Source organism: Excalfactoria chinensis, chromosome 17 (genome assembly GCF_039878825.1).
Source record: "Excalfactoria chinensis isolate bCotChi1 chromosome 17, bCotChi1.hap2, whole genome shotgun sequence".
NCBI lineage: Eukaryota > Metazoa > Chordata > Aves > Galliformes > Phasianidae > Excalfactoria > Excalfactoria chinensis.
In genome coordinates, this window is record NC_092841.1 from 1,266,441 (window position 1) to 1,284,676 (window position 18,236).

The 18,236-nt window shown below is 47.3% G+C and overlaps 1 protein-coding gene across 4 annotated transcripts in view; it reads right to left on the reverse strand.

Annotated features, from left to right (window-relative positions):
* SHISA6 (shisa family member 6) overlaps positions 1 to 18,236 on the reverse strand; it is a 205,694-nt gene that overhangs the window by 162,028 nt on the left and 25,430 nt on the right. For all 4 annotated transcript variants that reach the window (XM_072351827.1, XM_072351826.1, XM_072351829.1 and 1 more), the window contains exon 3: positions 2,130 to 2,225. In XM_072351827.1, coding sequence (XP_072207928.1) covers positions 2,130 to 2,225 — 96 coding nt within the window. The remainder of the gene's footprint in view (positions 1 to 2,129; positions 2,226 to 18,236) is intronic.

The following is an 18,236-nucleotide window of genomic DNA, read 5'->3' on the forward strand; positions in this document are numbered from 1 at the left end:
CAAGACAGTTTGCCTGCAGAATGTGTGCACACATTAATCACTCACACCTGTCAGCTGTGGGCATGTGAATTTACCATTAAGAAGTTAGAAATTAACACTATGGTACAGCTCAAATCAAACGTGAATTTACAGGTAGCTTAGAAGTAAATTGGAAAGATAATCCATTATTTTGGTACATAAAAAGCCGAGTGAGTTGAATTGCTTCAACTAAAAACCTTTTATTCCTTTTTATCAGATAGGGTGGAAAGCACCGCTCTATCTTACGGCTGTTTGGCACTGTGATATGTACACAGTTTGGCTCCCATTGCCCACACTACCATCTTCTCAGGGATGGGAAAGGTGCTCTGTGGGGCTTCCAGCAAAGCCAGTGGGAAAGCTGTGACAACCACTGGCCCACTTATGGAAGAACAAACCCCACAAGCCTCCTCAGTTGAAGAAGGAAAGCGGGTTTCATTTTTACCTGAGAAGGAACTGGAAAAGGCATGTTGGACAGAAAACAGCTCCAAGATAAGTGAAGTGTCTGAGAGAAAGAGGCAGGTCGTCAGGCTCTGCCCAGGGTTACCCATCCTCTTGATGAGGGCCATCAGGACACACCACTCAGTAGACCACGCCTCTTGCTACCTTACCCTAAGCACAAAGTTAGGCCTAATGTGATGGGACATGACTGCAAAACCTCCTTTGGGTGGAGAGGAGAAAGGGAAACGTTGTGTGAAACGCCATCCACGGGTCCTTCCTTGAACCACTTCAGTTCCCAGCCCACCTGAAGGTTCACGGTGGTTTTCTCTGCTTGCCTTCCACCGGTGCAGTGCCAGGCTGGAATTGCAGGGTATTGTATTACAAGTCCCACGGGTGCTGCCTCAGCCTCAGTAAACTTTATTTAAGCACACACAGACATACACAGACAATATACATATATTTGTTTCTTCTCTGACAGTTCTACAGGACCAACACTGCTTTGGATGACACTCGTGGAGGATTTGAAAAAGTGCAGGAAATGTAAGGAAAAAATAAATAAATAAAGGTATTTTAATCATTTGTGAGTCGTGGTCATCCACAGAAACAACACAGGTGCGTTCAACCAGGCGAGCACATGGACACATCTCCACATACAGTACATTGCGTCTATATAGGTTATCTCCACATACATTGTGTCTATAGAGATGTACAGCAGTCTCAGTAAGTCAGCAGGACACAGAACCAAGGCGTACTGGCACGGCACATGCTTTGCACTCCCAGTGCCACAACCCACAGCCAGTGCACCCTTACGACACAGCCGGGGTGTGGGTGCAAACAGAAAGGTGCTCCCAGCACAGTCTGACCGTACACCATAAAAACTGACCAAACAGGCAACAACGTCATAAAACAAAACGTTCCCCCGGGGTTCTGGTGACCAGCCAGGTTGAGTCAAATGGCACAGCTTTCACGTCACCACAACTCCTGGGATATGCAGTTACGTATCTAATATAGCTACAACTGTCTCTCGACATAGATCATATATACAGTACATATACACAGAACGTACACAGAGCAGTATATGTATATTTTTTGTGTTTTTCACGTTTGTACATTATATCACAGATTATATGAGCACATAAAATATACGTTTTGGGACCTAAAAAGAAATAATTTTATAAAATATTCATAATACCCCCCCCTTCCTCCCACCAAAAATAAAACCAAACCAGCCCAGAAAATGAAAAGAAATCCAGAAACGCCCATTGGAACTGTTACTGCCTGCCCTGGGACAGCACGACACTCCTCCCCTTTCCCTTTTAGAAGTACAGCAGCACAATGGTGGTTTGCATCCATGCACCCAGGAAAACACAAAGAAGTATAAGTTGTTGAAGTGCACGGTCAGAGCGGAGCCTGGAGGCTGGCTGTCCGACTCGACACTCTCCCACCGTCTCCCTTGCTATGATTTAAAAGGTTCTGCCAGGAGCACAGTATTTTACCTGCAGCAATATTTGCTAGACTTAAAGCAACTGACTGCAGTCCAATACTGCTCTAGCACTTAGAAGCCAGCTTTTTGAGTTATATCTTTATTATTATTAATTATTATTATTAATTATCATTATTCATTTATTTAAAAGAATTCTTTTCTATTTAGCAAAAAATTGTTTCCACTGTACCCTTCGTGTGTCCTCGTCCTAACGTGACAAACCCGGAGGAGATGAAATTATGGAGATCTGGCCCTCCACTTCGATAAATATCCTTTCCATAGTGACCTGGCAAGGAAGAGAAGACAAGTTTATTCAGGTGTTTCTATAGGTGCAGATATATGCCATGCAACCCCGCTGCTCCCCCTGTACATGAGCATCAAGGCCCCACCACATGGTTGCTTTATGAATGGTAGGCAGAGGATACAGCAGAACATAAACTGCAGCAAAACCAACCTTACACACGGGCAAAGGCTTAGGAAGAACAACTGAGTATTTTGATACTTCAAGGCATGAACAGACGAGCCAAACAGCCCAAATTTGCCAAGCACAAACCCCAGATTCCAGGGGTATCACACAAGCCCTTGGCAGCATTCACACCATAATTGCTAAAGCTTTTTACAGCCCCAAACTGAAGTTGCCAGTATGTCTCTTGTCCGGGCTGGACCCAAGTGCCCATTAGTGGTACAACAGCCTTTTAGCTTTGATTTATTTGCTCTGGTCTTTGAACAACCTCCCCATGTAATTTCTCAAGCTTGATAGTCTCCTGCAAAACACTTCCTAAGAGCTCTCAGTCCATCACAGCAGAGTGGTACTAACTGCTCACAACTCATCCAGCTTTTCAAGATTTTCATACATTAATAAGGAAAAAAGGGGCTTCTGCTTACCATGCAAAGCTCCAAAACGAGGACATAGATAATTTCCCAGATACTCTTTATCATCTCCTCCCCTTTTCATGTTGTTAATTTTGCTATCCCTTTTGTTTCAGAGAGAGGCAAAGATAAGATAGGTGCAGGGGGAGGGGGAAGCAAGGCAGCACCAGGGGCTGGGAATGCAGCTCCTGCCCTACTAAACTCCAGCTTTCCATCCTCTCTGCACAAGCCTGGGGTGCACATGCTTGGGATGCATCTCTGTTCCTCCAACCCCCAGTGGCTGTGAGCTGGGCACAGCAGATGGTGAAGCGCATGGCACCCGTATGGAGAGCTGAGTCAGGAGGCAACAGGGAGGGCAAAATGGGATCCCAGATCCATGTGGAAATGCAGCCCAGGGCTGTGTTCTGGCTGGCTGACGGTGCCTCTGACAGATGCTACAGCCCTTTCCTGTTTATCAAACGGAGACAAAATGCTGTGTGTTCTCACACATATTCAGGCTTTTTGGGAACACTGCGAAAGCTAAAACGCACTCTGAAATCTCATTAGTCTGCAAAGTCTTCTTCTTTCCCTTTTTGGCAGTGACTCCCATCACGGTGCCTTGACAACTCCTAGTGATCACAGAATCATAGAACCATTAAGGATGGAGAAGTCTACTAAGATCACCAAGTCCAACACCAACCCATTCCCATCACGCTCACAGGCCATGTCTCTGAGTGCCACATCTCTACGGTTCTTGAGCACCTCCAGGTTGGTGCCCCCCCACCTCACTGTGCCGATGCCTTCTTTCTGAGAAAGAATTGTTCCTAATATCCAACCTAAACGTCCCCTTGAACAACTCGAGGCCGTTAGCTCTCAATGTTGCAAGCCATTATTCCCATCACCAGAGCGCACCTTCCACATGGGTGGCCTGAAGGTGAGCATCTCCTCCAGGTTCAACCTGCCCCACAATATGCCCTGCTGTGGAGCTGAGCAGGCTCCAACCCCCCCCCATCAACCTGTGGGACTGTGCCACCCCAGAAGCACGCTGAGGAGGCTCACATATGGTGGTGGCAGGAGATGCTGAGACTCCTGAATAACTGTTTATTCCAATTTGCTAGAAAAAGCATCCCACTTCTTTTCCTCACACAGCATTTCTGGTCAGGGTCAGCCATCAGCTGATCTGGTCAGACACCATCAGCTTCTATGCTCTCAGGGCCAGCTACACAGGCAACTGACGCTTCATCAGTGCCATCACCTAGAGGTTTTAAATGAGGATAAAGGAAACACACAAATATGTGCCATTACCTCCAGCTGAAGCAACGGCTGCCTTTTATACATCCCTTTGGAGGATCTGCTTAAGGCAGAGATCAAGAAGAGAAAGTATATTGAAAAAAAAAAAAAGCCAGCACTGACTGGCAGATTGAAGATCATTCATCAGCCATTTGCTCTCTGAACCTTGCTCTGCCCTCTCTTGCACTACATAACAGTTAAATTAAAAGATTCCTGTGATAACATCCCATTAGCATTTGAACAGGAGTCGTGTTTTCCCATGGGAAACCTGAATTCGTAGACTTCAAGCAGCACAAGTTTTTTCCTTTTTATGGGCACATTACAGGACACTCTGTTTGCTTTACAAGGTTTTTTCTTCCTGCTCATTTTTGATCATTCCTCCCTGCCTCTGCCATGGCCAAGTGCCGGCACCAAGCTTGGTAGGAGTGCTTTAGGGGTGGCTGAGGCTGTGTCTAACTAGAAAGCATCCCTGTCCCACTCCTCATTGGGGCTGTGTGCCTTTCCCCTACTGTGTGCGCTCCCACCTCAGGGTCAGGACCAACCTGGGGGCTCAGCATGAGCTGAGCTGGGCTGAACTGCTGATGGAGATGAGTGCCCCGTGTGCCAAGAGGCAATGTCCCAGGGATGAGATGTGCCATAGGCTGCAACTATCAGGGAGCTGAAACGCAGTGCTGGCAGACACTGAAGGGCACAGGCAGCACTGCCCAAACTGCCACAGGGATGGGCAGTGGGGTGTCCCCTCCTCACTGCTCAGTTCCATGCAATGAAGGGAACTCCTCTGTCCCTTGAACAGGCAGACCCAAGCAGGAGCTGGATTTGATTCTGATGGAGCCCCGCAGCATGCCCTGCTTCCAAATCAACACAACCACCTACCAACCCAATCTCATGGCGTGGAGCACGTTGTCTTTTCATACAATATTTTTCAAGCAATTTTGTATCTGCAGCATCTATGGCTGAGATGGAATTTAAAATGCTGTTTCAGAGCACAGTGTCTGAGTGCCTGGAAGAGGCTTTTCTTGCTCTCCCACTCCCCACTCTTGCTCACACTCATATCCGTGAGCCCTAATGCATGTAAACTCTCAGTCGCACACAAGCTCGCAGGCTTTTCCATTAAAAGAAATGACCTGGAGTCCAGCAAGGCAATGTATTACTAAAGCAAATGAGGACTTACACAACTTAAAATTTCCAAAAGAAATTGAAACAAGAAGAAAACACGACTTCCCCCCCCCCCCCTCCCCCATTCCTTTGCTTATAGCACATAGCAGAGGCAGAGAGCAGGTGAGCATGGTGCCTTCTGCACAACAAAGACATATTCTTTAGGGCATGCAGCTGAAAGAGGGAACATTTCATTATGACCGCACGCTGCATAACTCACATATGGAACAAACTCAGCCACAAACAGCAATTACAGGCCCAGCTCCGATTTAACAGAGTTATTAGAGCTGAACTAAAATGCTGCTATCCACCTTTCAGAAATGGTATTACTGAGCACAGATTACATCACCCGTGGAAGGGCAGACAGGAACCACTGTGGATGCTGTTGGGATGACACACACTGTGATGCTGAGCTCATCCCCATCCCAAGGTTACTTGGGAAATAAACTACACCCAGAGAGCAGCCCCAGCACATCAACACAAAGCATGTGGAACAGCCAAAACGACCGCAAGGTGTCTACTGAGGACATGGCGTAGGTTGGATGGGTCCTTAAAGATCATGTAGTGCCAAGCCCCTGACATGGGCTGGCTGCCCCTCACCAGCTCATGGCCTTGGGCAGCTCCAGAGTTCCTAAGCCCCTGCCCCTGTCTCACCCTTTAGCACTCCACTACACATGGCTGCTGACCACAGCATCCTGTGCAAGGTCTTAAGGACAGCCTAGGAGCACTTCCAAGCCGAGGGAGAACTTCAGGTTCAGAATAGAACAAGAGGATTGTTTGACTTGGAAATTGGAAGATCCTTATTCTTCCTTTTCATTTTTTTCTCGGGGCAACTTCTGGATTATCAGGGCAAAGGGTAGATAACAGCAAGACAAGGGGAAATGGTTTCAAGTTGAGGGGGGGAAGATTGAGGTTGGATGTCAGGGGGAAGTTCTTTACTGTGAGAGTGGTGAGGTGCTGGAACAGCTGCCCAGAGAGGCTGTGGATGCCCCGTCCATCCCTGGAGGTGTTCAAGGCCAGGTTGGATGGGACTCACCAAAAACACGAGCCAAACCCAACAGGCCGATACCTCCATAGGAAACAACTCTGGGTGCAGTCTTTGCCTGCTGAGCGCCAAAAATAAAGCCCCTACCAAAGACATAAGCAACCCAACGTGCTGGGATCAGCAGGGCAGCCACGTGCTGAGATGTCATGTCACAAATTAGTGACGAAGCAGCCCTTCATCTTCCTCTGCGTCCTTTACCACACCCTGTAATTGCACAGGATGCAGAGGCGGCTCACATCTTGCGTGACTCAGGAGGGGGAGAAAACATTCTTTTTTTCCTGTTTTTTGTTTTGGCTTTTTTTTTTTGTTGGTTTTGTGGTTGTTTTTTTGGTTTTTTTTTTGTATTTTGCTTTTTTAAATGAGGCCATGAATCAGTTCACATCTCCCCAGCACACACATAGTCATGCTTAGCACATAACACCCTCTCAGGGAAGCGGAGCCTGAGGACCGCTTTATCAACCCTCCGCACTCCCCAGCAAGGAAACAATTACTGCAGGTTGATCTCAACTGTTCTACACTGAGACTATCAGTTCTGATTTAATGCTGCAGGTTGGCACGGCAATGTGTGCATGGCTTTATCTGGTTATGTTGCCATCCTGCTCCCCCAGCTCTCAGAAGCAACATCTTTAACTTCCCTCCTACAACATAGCACCAAAAGCTTTGCCTCTTCATTGAGGGTGAGTATCTAAATGCCTATGGCTCTTCTGAAACCAGCATGGTCCACACAATCCAGGCTTCTTCTCCTAATCCCTGCATGCTGGTTGGTCTGTGAGTCTGGCAATCTAGTGATGTCTAGAAGTACCCATAGCTCCAAACACCAAACCCACCTGAGAATCACAGAATCATTAAGGTTGGAAGAGACCTCTAAGATCACCAAGTCCAACCCAGCCCATCCTCATCATGCTCACTATGTCCCCAGCTGCCACATCTTCACATTCCTTGAACATCTCCAGAGACAGTGACTCCACCACCTCCCTGGGCAGCCTGTGCTGTCTGAGAAGAAATTATTCCTAATATCCAGCCTGAAACTCTCCCAGCACAACTTGAGGCCATCCATCTCCTCTCATCCTATCACTGTTACCTGGGAGCAGAGGCCAACCCCCACCTAACCCAATGGCTTCACCCACCAAAGCCATGGTGGCTGCAGCAGTGCCATGTGTCACAGGGGTCTGCCCTTCTGTGCCCAAGAGGATGGGCCCTGGGCAGCCTCATCTGGTGGGAGGCAACCAGCCCATGGCAGGGGTTGTACCGGATCCCTTCCAATACAAACTATTCTATGAGTATGAAGTTTTATATATCCATTTTAAGGGCGTTGTAAATGAGCCTTTCTCTATTAATTTGAGCTAGTATTGTTGCAACTGCTGTGCTTTGATTAGAGTGCTAAGACACTAATTAACTAACCATACAAATTCAGCTCCACGCACAAGGTGATCTCTTGTGGGCTGTGCAGGATTTTGTGTGCAACACTGCATCCATGCAGCACGGGCATAAATCTGTTTCCTTTCTCCCAGTACTAATTCCCAGATGAATGTGGAGGAAATTCAAAAGTTTCCAGCCAGAGAAAATGCCAGCTTAGATGCACATAAAGCCTTTTGGATGACACATTTACAGAAACCACCTTAATTAATTATCTCATAAATATCTCAGCTGCTTTCCCCATTGCAATGTTAAATTCCATGTCTCACGAGCTCTCCCCAGCTGTGCTGAGCAGGAGGAGCTGCCCCATGGCCCTGGCCCCACTCAGTGTCCTGATGGTGTCACACCAACACGCTTTGATGTTTGCTCAAACCTTCCTGCTTGCTTCCAGTGCCCCTCATTGCCAGAGCACTGCAGGCAATGCAGCCCACGGTCCAAACCATCCTTCCTATGTGCCAGCTGGACTTCTCACTTGCAGTCAGATCCAGAAGCTTCCCCTGCTGTGACAGGTCTCATCCTTCTTGCCATCTGGGGTTGGGTGTGCCTTGCCCTGTTCTTGGACAAAGCTATGGGCACCTTGGGTGAGCTGGATGCTGGGCTTACTCACGACTGAGCTGTTTTTGCTTTGTTATGAGAAAAGGGCTGAACCTCTGCTTCCCAAAGGCAACTCACACACACCGTGTGTGCCTGCTGCCTGCCTTACAGCCCCCCACCCCCAAGCCATATTCCCACTGCTTTCCTAGGGGAACAGCAGCAATTACTGACACAGAAGAGTAACCTGGGGGGTGAAGTGCTGAGTGCTTTTCCAGTTCTCTCTAATCTGGCTTCTGAAGGGGAAGCAGCAGGGAAGAGTTACTGCTCTGCTACAACAGGTGCTCAGAAATTATGTCAAGAATTTATATGCTATTGAAATGCACTTCTGCAAAGGAAAAGAACGAATTACCAAATTATGCTGGAAATGGGAAGTCTACAGAGGGTAAAGGAGGTGATGTGATCTCTGAATCAAACTACAACATTTCCCAGTCTTGCTCTGTGTTTTGTATGGACTTTTGCAGCCGTGGCCCTTAATTTCCAAGCAATGCAATGCTATCTCTTGAGATAGCTGGTGAAACTGGTGCGTGCCCACATTATTACCAGCCATTTCGATAAGAAGGCAATCATTTCAGAAATGCCTGAAATGATGGCATTTACAATAACCACCTTGAATAGGAAAGCTACGAAACACCAGAAAGAATTCCCAGGTGCACTGGGCCAGCAAGGCTGTTTCAGAGCAAACAGAACTTATGCAACAACATGGTGCACGTATGCTGACCCTTGTTGGATTTGATGATCATAATGGTCTTTTTCCAACTTGGAAAAGGAGAGCTGGAGCTCTCCCTGCTGCATCAGGACACAAACACAACCTGTGTGGAGCACCAGCCCTGAGCTCAGAGTGCAGTCTGCATCCCCCACTGCTAACGGGGCTGTGCCGACCATTCCCGAGGACTGCGGATTCCTAGAGGTAGAAGCAAATTGTGCTGGTGCCATCTGTTTACTTGTTTAAATGCTTACGAAGAGCCGCTTCTGGCTATTTGATCTGGTTTTATATGATAATTCCAGTGCTTTCTCTTAATGATCTCCATAGCTGGGAGGAATGCTGGTAAATAGCGCTGTGCAGGGCTCTGCAATCAAGTAACATCCTCCTTTATTGGGGGTAGATACGCAGGGATGTGACAGGGAGACATTCCCCGAGTACAGCCAAGCAATCTAACAGCGCAGCGCTAATGAGAGGCACAAGGCCACCAACTCCCTGCGTCGTGCTTTGAAATTGTGCCCTGGAGTGCCTTTCAGCATGGGTTGCTCCAAGCCTAATTCAGAGACACGGAATGCTGTACGCAATCCGTGGAGCTAAGCAGCTGCTTGGGAAGTGAGCAACATCAGAGCCAGTCAAGCTACGCTTCTTCTGCCGGAGATTTGCTGATCTAATTTAGAGAGGGCCTAATATTCCCCTTCTAATTAATTTGTTCTGTTCGCCTGCGACCGAACTGGCTTTTGTTCTTTGGGAGCTCCTCAAAAATTAGATGCAATACCTGATGGAATTTAATTATATAGGCTGGGAGAAAGCGATTAAGGGCAAAGGGAGGGCTGGTGGCACCACACACGGCTTCAAGGGTATTAGCAGAGGGGAAGGCTGAGGCTGCTTTGTTGCAGCTGGAGGGAGAACACCAGGGAGCGACCGTCTCCAGCTGGAACTTCAAGGGTAGAGTTAAACTTCCTGTGACAGCCAAATGCCTTCGCAAGGCTCCGATGAGAATTGCTTTGTGATGGCTGGATGGCTTCAATGAGAACAGGTCTGAACCTCAACCTTGGCCTTGTGCAGCAGATCGTGTTCCTGATGCTCTCTTATCCCGTCGGAGCTGTGTGCTCCCACAGCAGGGAGAGAAGCAAGCTAGGGCAAAGTCCCCATGGTGCTCAGCACTCATACATTTGCTTCTGACCTCTGCCAGGGCCAGCTTGTCCTGGAGCTTGGGAAGTCCTGGGCCTCATATCCCAGTTCTCAGTGGGAGAACAAAGTTACCTGAGGTGCTAAAAGTGAAGGGAATTCAGCAGTGGGGCTCCTAGGTTAAACTTCAAGAGACATTCTGCAAAGCTGCACAATGCACCAGTGTCTGGTCACTGCAGCTGTGACCTTCTCTGCAATTAGAGAGAAAAGTAGTGAAACGACATGAAAGGGAAAAAATAGCAAAGGGAAGAAGAGAGTGGAGAGCAAGAACTGGGACAAACGAGAATGTCTGATCACAAGAAACTGTTCTGTTAGACTCTTGGAAACTGCTGAAAGTCACACAACTGGAGATATTAATTGATAGGAGTACCCTACAGGCTGTGTAAAGCACAACTCTTCCACACTCATACAGCACCTCAAGGTACAGGAGCAGCAGTGATGCTCAGGCAGCCTGTGCCAGCAGATCCCTTATGGATTTGGGTTCCAAAGTAGTGGGAGAGGAATGGTTTCAAGACCCAGATGTCTGTAAAGCCAGAGATACCAGTGTTGAGAGATAACAGAGATATCAGTTTTCTATGACGAGGGTGGCTGCAGCCTCCTGGCCACAGCACTAACCCAGTGACAGGCAAAGCTGTCACTGTAAAGGAAAGTCAGTGGACAGAAGGGTGGCAGAGGATTTGTCTCTGCTCACAAAGCAGTGAGATCCTGCTGTGAAGATGTACCAGAGATTCAGGAAGGGCTGCTTGGACACAGATCTCCTGGAGACGGTCTTCTTGCTGCACATTCCTACCCATACAGCATCATCAGGGTAAGTAATGGGAAACAGAAGAAAACCACGTTAAAGCCTTTTGCCTTAAAAAAAGCTGGTTAAAGCAGTGGCACTCAGAGCCTGCCACATTCCTGGACAGATCTTTTAAGGCTTAGAATGCTAAGCCTTGCTCTCCTTAAGAAACACTAACACATCCAGCCAACACCCAACTGCATGTGAACACGACAGTAAGAGATCAGAAATAAAAGAAGTTTTGTGACATTTTCTGACGTGTTTGGATCTCAGTCAACTGTAGCTGGTGTGTGGGCTATAGGATTGCATGCTGAATGGTGATTAATGATTACAAAGCAAGAGCAACAGTACTGGGCACCAATCTCATGACAGCACAACACATCCTATACTGTCTTTCAGTCTACACTAAAGGCTGTGTTAATTGGTGTTTAAATTCTTTAGGTGGAGTTGAAATGGTCTTGGATTTTGCCCCCCAGCATGCACCAGGCTGACCTTTTCCAGAACTTACAAGGGTTCTCATCATCTGTATGAGATTTAATGTAATAAACTCGCTTTCCAGGGAGAGAGGTGTAAACTGGGGAGGACATGGCAAATTGGGAAGCCTGGAAAGAATGATGTGACATTGACTGCTTACAGTATATTAAACTGTCCAGTGTGAGTTGTATATTTGTTCTGCTGTTCCCAAAGGTTATTGGCTGGTTGGGTTTTTGTTTGTTTATTTACTAGTTTTACAATCTATGGCTGTTGGCATCACGAGCAGCAAATCTGACACAGCTCTGACAGCGGTGATGATAATGACCAACAATGATCTCTTGGGATTAATGTCTGCCCCTACTCTCGTCCCTGTGCTGCCCAATGCAGCGACTTACAGCAAGTTGCAGTGACTGTGTTGAAATGGCACCAAATTGGGCAGCCTCATCGTCACAAAGCAAATAAGACATTCCATAACTTTAATCAAGCATTTCATTTTAGACTTCCATTATTTTTATACCGCTTTTAAGATAAGAAGCTGTTGATGCTACAACTTGTTTTGTGAAGGAAATCTTGTCTTTTTCTTTTGGAGAATGTCGAAGTTAAATGCATCAGTGTGGTAGAAAAGGGAATCCAAAAAAAGAATGCAGATTGAGAATTATAACAAAGACCCTCTGGCCTAACCCTAAAGGCAGGTGCCAGAAAAGACACATTGTGGTGCTCTGAAGATCTCATCTTAGCGCACTAAGCCTAAAATACTTAGAAAAATTGCCTCGGGAGTCCCAGGATATCCTGAAAATAGTTGAAACTAACCAAAGGCTTTAGAAGAATACAGTAATCTGTACTTTGTAAACTCGATGGGACAGCAGGATGATGCTCTCAGGAAGGCAGATTGTCTTCCATCTGCCATGGGGTGGCCTTGCACCTCGCTGTAAGGGAGCTGGCCTTTGTCAGAGCTCGGCACAAATTAGTGTTGGTGTCCCTTGATTCTGGTATGTTACTTGAAGGAGAGGAAAGACAAGGAGACAGGTGATACAGAACTTCACGCGTGAGTGCTGCTGAGCTGTGAATGAAAGAGAGCCCAGGGATGGACCCTGCCTTGCCCATACCAGAAAGCACTTGGTACTGTGCAGGACCACCCCACAACACCGATGTGTACTTGGTGCAAACCATTGATAAGCTCCCAAAGCATTAAATAAATAGAGCTCTAGATGTGGCATCAGTGTCATAACTGCACCTTAAAAGCAGCAAAACCACAGGGAGCTATGGGCAGCTTTCTCTTGCACCGCTGCAGCTGCTGCATCATGCTGTGCAGCCATTGCTTCCCCCCAGTGTGCTCCCAGCCCTGCTGCAGGAGGAGGAAGGAAACGAGTCCTCGGGGAGCCTCAGCCCCTTAATGAGAATCCGCCAGTAGCAACGTGTGCCGTTCAGATACACTAATGAAAAAAATGTTCCCTTCCCAGCAACAAAAATTCCTGCTCTCCCTGTGCACACCGCTTCCAGGAACCAGGGAACTGTGGGACAGGCAACAAACCCTGAGCAACACAGACCCAACAAGGTACACTGTGTGCTGGAGCCAGTGGGGTTACCACAGAGACACTGTCCCCAGGTGCAAAGCCCAGTGAGGACCTCCCTTCCCCCTTTCCTCAGTTTCAGACCCAGATCACCAGAAATGTCAGCAAATCCCACTGACTTCCCAGGCTTGATCCCAACAGACCCAACAGCGGATGTGGATGGTTCCTCCCTCCTTTTTCTAATACGTGACCAGGAGGAGTAGTAGGAAAGACAGAATGGGAGACACTGAGAGACCAAGGGATGAAAAAGAACACGAGAAGGCAGAAAATTGGAGAAGAAATGAAGACTGAAAAGGGATGGATGCAATGTAGCCAAAGCTCTTTAGCAGGAGTAGCCCTGTGCATTCAGGTTAAAGATTGTTGTGAGCAGCTCCTGAAGGGAACATGGGATGGGGAAAGGGCAAAACCCTTACGAAACCCTGCCTGCTTTCAAGAACCCATTCCAGCACTGCATTGCCCTCAGTTTCACAAGCAGGATCAGTGCTGAGCACTGCTTATCTTCCTACTTCTACCAGCCCTACATGGAGCTGTCACAACGAGCTCCATAACATGAGCCCCAACTGAATCTGACGAGAGGTGGCTCTTGGATGTGAGAGCCTGAGGACGTGAGAGGCTCTGAAGACCCAAGCATCACAGGGACTTGATGGATGCCAGCCACTCTGAGACATTACTAGGGAAATAATATCATTTAACTTCACTGGATTGGTTACTGGATTGGTTTACTGGACTGGTTACATGACTGAAATGTCCCACATCCTGTATTGCCACCAAACCCAAGATAATTCAGATTTTCTCCTACAGGGATTGGGGTGATTAAAACCAGTGCTACAAAGAAAGTGTTTGAACGTTCACCCACATGAGCACAGCGGCTGGTGACACTGCTGAGCACAGGAGTGGTGATGGAAGGGGATGCAGCAGTGGTGGCTCTGATGGATGGGAAGCTGACAGTTGTGATGTCAGCCTGCCTGGTCCCTTTGGACAAGTCACGTCTCCTCCTGTGCTTCAGTTTGACAACTGGTAAACGGTGATAATACTTATTTTCTCAGCTGGGCTTTGGGATGCTCCTTATTAATATTTATGAACCGCTCTGTTTATAATTGTGAGTAAATAAATGGAAATTGACAGTCTAAGGATACGAGTTGTCCTATTTCACACACTAAATGCAACCACTTCTTGTTTCTGCCTTCATTTTAAGCACAGAAGTTAGCATCAACCTCTTCAAAAACTCTCACACCTCAAATTGAGCCCCAATTAAGAAAGAAAAGAGACAAATCCCACTGACTTCAGGAAAGACTCTGGAAAACCTCTTGCAGGTACTTCAAATGGAAAACGATGTGGGCAGTTGCCTACTGAAGTTTATGAAATACTAAAGTATCCTGTCCTTTTCTTACATCACTTTGAGAGGGGATATGGTGCAGAAACATTCAGCAGCATTTGGGACCCTCACTCATCAAACATTCACCCACCTGCAATACTCTCTACGTAACTGAAGCACTTATTTAAAGACATTACTTCTGAATGCAGTGTATTTCACATGGCAGGCATAGATACTAGGGCTCCAAAGCTTCTCCAAAGCTCCAAAGACCCGCCTGCTTGTTCTGGTTTGGCTTCATGATGCCTCATTGAATTTGGGGAAATGGTTCATATTGCCTCCCAACTCAGTTTCCCTATCTCTAAAGAAATCATGGGTGTTGAATCTAAATGCTTAGAAGTAACTTTCTGGAAAGAAAGTGCTGCTTTGGAAATGGCTTTTGAATAACAAGGATGTCAGTCCTGCATGACTATCAGACATGCTTTCATGACTATCATACATGCTTTCATTGATTATTAGCTGATATATTTTAACCTTTCCCTGCACTACTGTGCTAACTGACCCTTGAGGATGGCTCCATCCTCTATCACAAGAGGTTGTGCTGACAAGCAATGGATGGTCTGTGCCGCTGCTGAGATGCCACCTGCCAAGGGGCCATGATTCAAGGGTCCAACCAAAGGGAGGTGGCTTTACAAAGTGACTTGCTTCCAGACCTGCCATGTATTTTAACTGCTCATGATAACATGCTGTGCATATCACAACAGAGAGCTGGTAACACGCTTGTGATCACAAGTGAAATAGGCTGAATGCATCACTGACACCTCAATCACATTTCATCCTTGACATTCATTGCTCCGAGAGGTTTTAGAGGTGTTTGCAGAGCAGTCTAGAGTGGGCTGGAAATGGATGAACAGAAACAAAGGCAACAAATATCTACAGCCACGCCTAAAAAAGAGCAATAATACAAATAAAGAATTAACAGGACAGGCAATTGCAAGTTAAAATGCATTGAGAAGAGAACAGACCAGAGAAGTGAACTGTAGGTGTCTGATTGGATGCTGATGCTGAAGGAAGAGGCTGGAGAGAACTAATGGGTACTAACATGCTCTTCTACTTTTGCCTCTCTTTTCCTTCCTGAGCTGCAGCCCAAGGATGTGGGCACCAAAGGGCTCACACCCATCATACCAGGTGCAAGAGAAAGGGATTTCTATGCACTTGAGAACTCTGCAGATCTCACAGGGTTCTGCTTGTTGTTCTTCACCCACACTGTCATAAGCCCAAGTTGATGAATTGCTGTGAGCAACAGCACGGCATTGACTTCGCCTCAGATCTACCTTCGAGCTCTCTCCATGCAGTGCACTCCTTTCCTCTCTCCCTGTTGGGATCTTCACTCCTTGCTCCACACACCATCACTGTTCCACCACCCACGGATCCTTCTGTTCAGCACAACGGGCAGCTGGAAAAAGCATCCTGGCACCTGCCTGCCCTACATTAGCATGGGAGTGCTTTAGTGCCCATGCTGTCAGGAGATGTCAGGGAGTTAAATTGCACAAGACAGCCACTGATGGATTATGGCACCCAAAATTAACAAGAGGGATATTTATATTTTCGCTGCCGAAGCCCTGGAATGAGTCCCTTCTTGTTTGGCAGCACTCCCTCAGAATTGCATTAGAAAGCTGCTGAAGGCTAAGGCAGATGCTTGCAGAAAGCGAGTGCTGGCTTTGTTTACTAGGTAGTTACTCTCACACGGAGGAATTCAGCCAGCCGCTTTGATCTTAAAGGTGACACCATTATTTTTCTGCCTCTCCTGAAAGTGAGCTCAGCTTTGGCCCCTTTGTCAAATAGTTCTATTTGAGAACAACAGTTTTCTTGGCTGAGTCACTCTGAGCCTGTCCTTCGCTAGTCCTGGGCCACATTTGCACATGATTTTGGTCATTTCCTATCTGGAAAAAGGCTGGCAGAGCTCTCTGGTGGCAAAGTCTTAACGAGAAAGTACGTGGTGGCTCAGTAAAATCATTGCAGTGCCATATGCGGAAGGATGCCAAGAGCATCTTGCGGAGTGGGGGCTGTATTAGCAGTTCGTCTGATCAGCAGCCTGGTCTGTGGGACGGGCAGAGCCACGGGCAGTGACACTGAGCTTGTTCCTTGCAACCAGAGCTGGGAGATGTGATGGCCACCACCATCAAGCCAGCTCCTTGCATCCAGCCCTGTATTATCTTTCTCTCCTGCTGCTCAAAACAAGAGCTAAGCAGGCATTTTAATTTTAACAAGCAACTGTAAGCAAGAGGAGTTTTAACCCATGAATTTGCAGCTTGCGGCAGAAACTCTCTGGCTCCAGGGAGCTGCAATGTGAAGCTGCAGAACTGCTCACAGACCTGGTGGCCTGGAGGACCCCGCGCCCACTTGGGGAGGACCTTGTGTCCCTATGGGCAGAACGAACCTTCACCACCTCCCTCACCTGGGGCATACCATCTCCCACCCACAGTGCTGGTGTTGACTCCATCCCTGACCGTCCCTTGGCAGTCAGCAAACAGCCCTGGGGGCAGACACCATGCCACCTTGCTTGCGGGACTATTTTCTGTTTGGTTGAATTGCTAATGTCATCCTAATTACTTAGGAAAATTCCTTAATCAAAATCACATTGATGGAGGTAACGAGCAAGTAGGTCAAGGAGAGCAACGTCTGCTTTATGAACGGGAGCCACTTCCTTGAGCATCTGCAAAGCTGGCTGCCTTGAAGGACCATTGGAGAAGGATGGGACTGTGGTCCAAGCCACATCAGAAGTGAAAACTGCCCAAGCAGGAATGCCCTCCTGGGAGCTGCATGCACTGGGGATGCTGCAGCACAAACCTCGGAGCACTGATTCACACAGCACACAGCCATCCAGGAGCTCACTGCTTTCAAGGAGAGACACAAAGAGGCCACAAGTCTCTGAATAGATCCGGCCACCAGGTACTCAAAGCTCTTGGTGGAAAGGCAGCTGATGGAGCTGTCCTGATTCTCAGAGAGGTGTGACTGGTTGGAGACTTGGACAGCCTGAACCGCTAATACAGAGCACGTGTTCCACAAGACTTCCTATTTTGAACAACTAAATACGAAAATGAAGTCAGAATCACTGCAGCATAAATCCCTATTGAGGTACTCAGGTACTTGTGAACCAACAGTATGGCCTCCCTCCTGCTGGACATCTTTCTGACTGTCTCTATCCAGTTAGCTCCAAGCTGTCAGCTTTACATGTGAGAGGTTCGGAATAAACCCACATCACACACAATGTCATCACACCACACATCTTTTCTAGATCACTCAAAAGCACATTGAACAGCACATATCCCTGAACAGATCTTCTAGCACTCCAATAACGCTCCCCCCATGTAAAACCTGACTGGCTGTCCTCATTCATTGCGTTCTACACTTTCATCTCTTCTTAATCCTTGAGAAGCCCGTTCCTCCTATCCCATGGTATCTGCAAGCACTGCTGATGGAAGACCACGCTGACAATTGCTGTGCTGCACTGACAGAACCATTTCCATCACCTGTCAGTCGATTCCTTCACAGTGTGCCAGCAGACTCACAATGCACACCTTCCTTTCACAAAAGCCATCTCAACTCTTCTGCCTCATTTTATTGTAATCCCTCACAGTGCACCTGCTCTACCAGCTCGTCTTTCACCTTCCCAGCATCATCTCTGAAGACTTTCTATAGACGAGCATTGCATTCATCTCCTTCCTCTCATCCAGCACAAAAGCTGATTAAATTGTTAGACCAAACTCCTTAAAAATCCCTTCCCTTTCTGTACAGAACATCAATGACCCTTCAGTGTTATGGAGCCTTTCAGAAGGAGCCTCTGCACCATCAGTACATGAGAATCTCCTGTTCCTCTGCTGCAGGAAACATCAGTTCAAATTTCATCAAGCCATTTGCC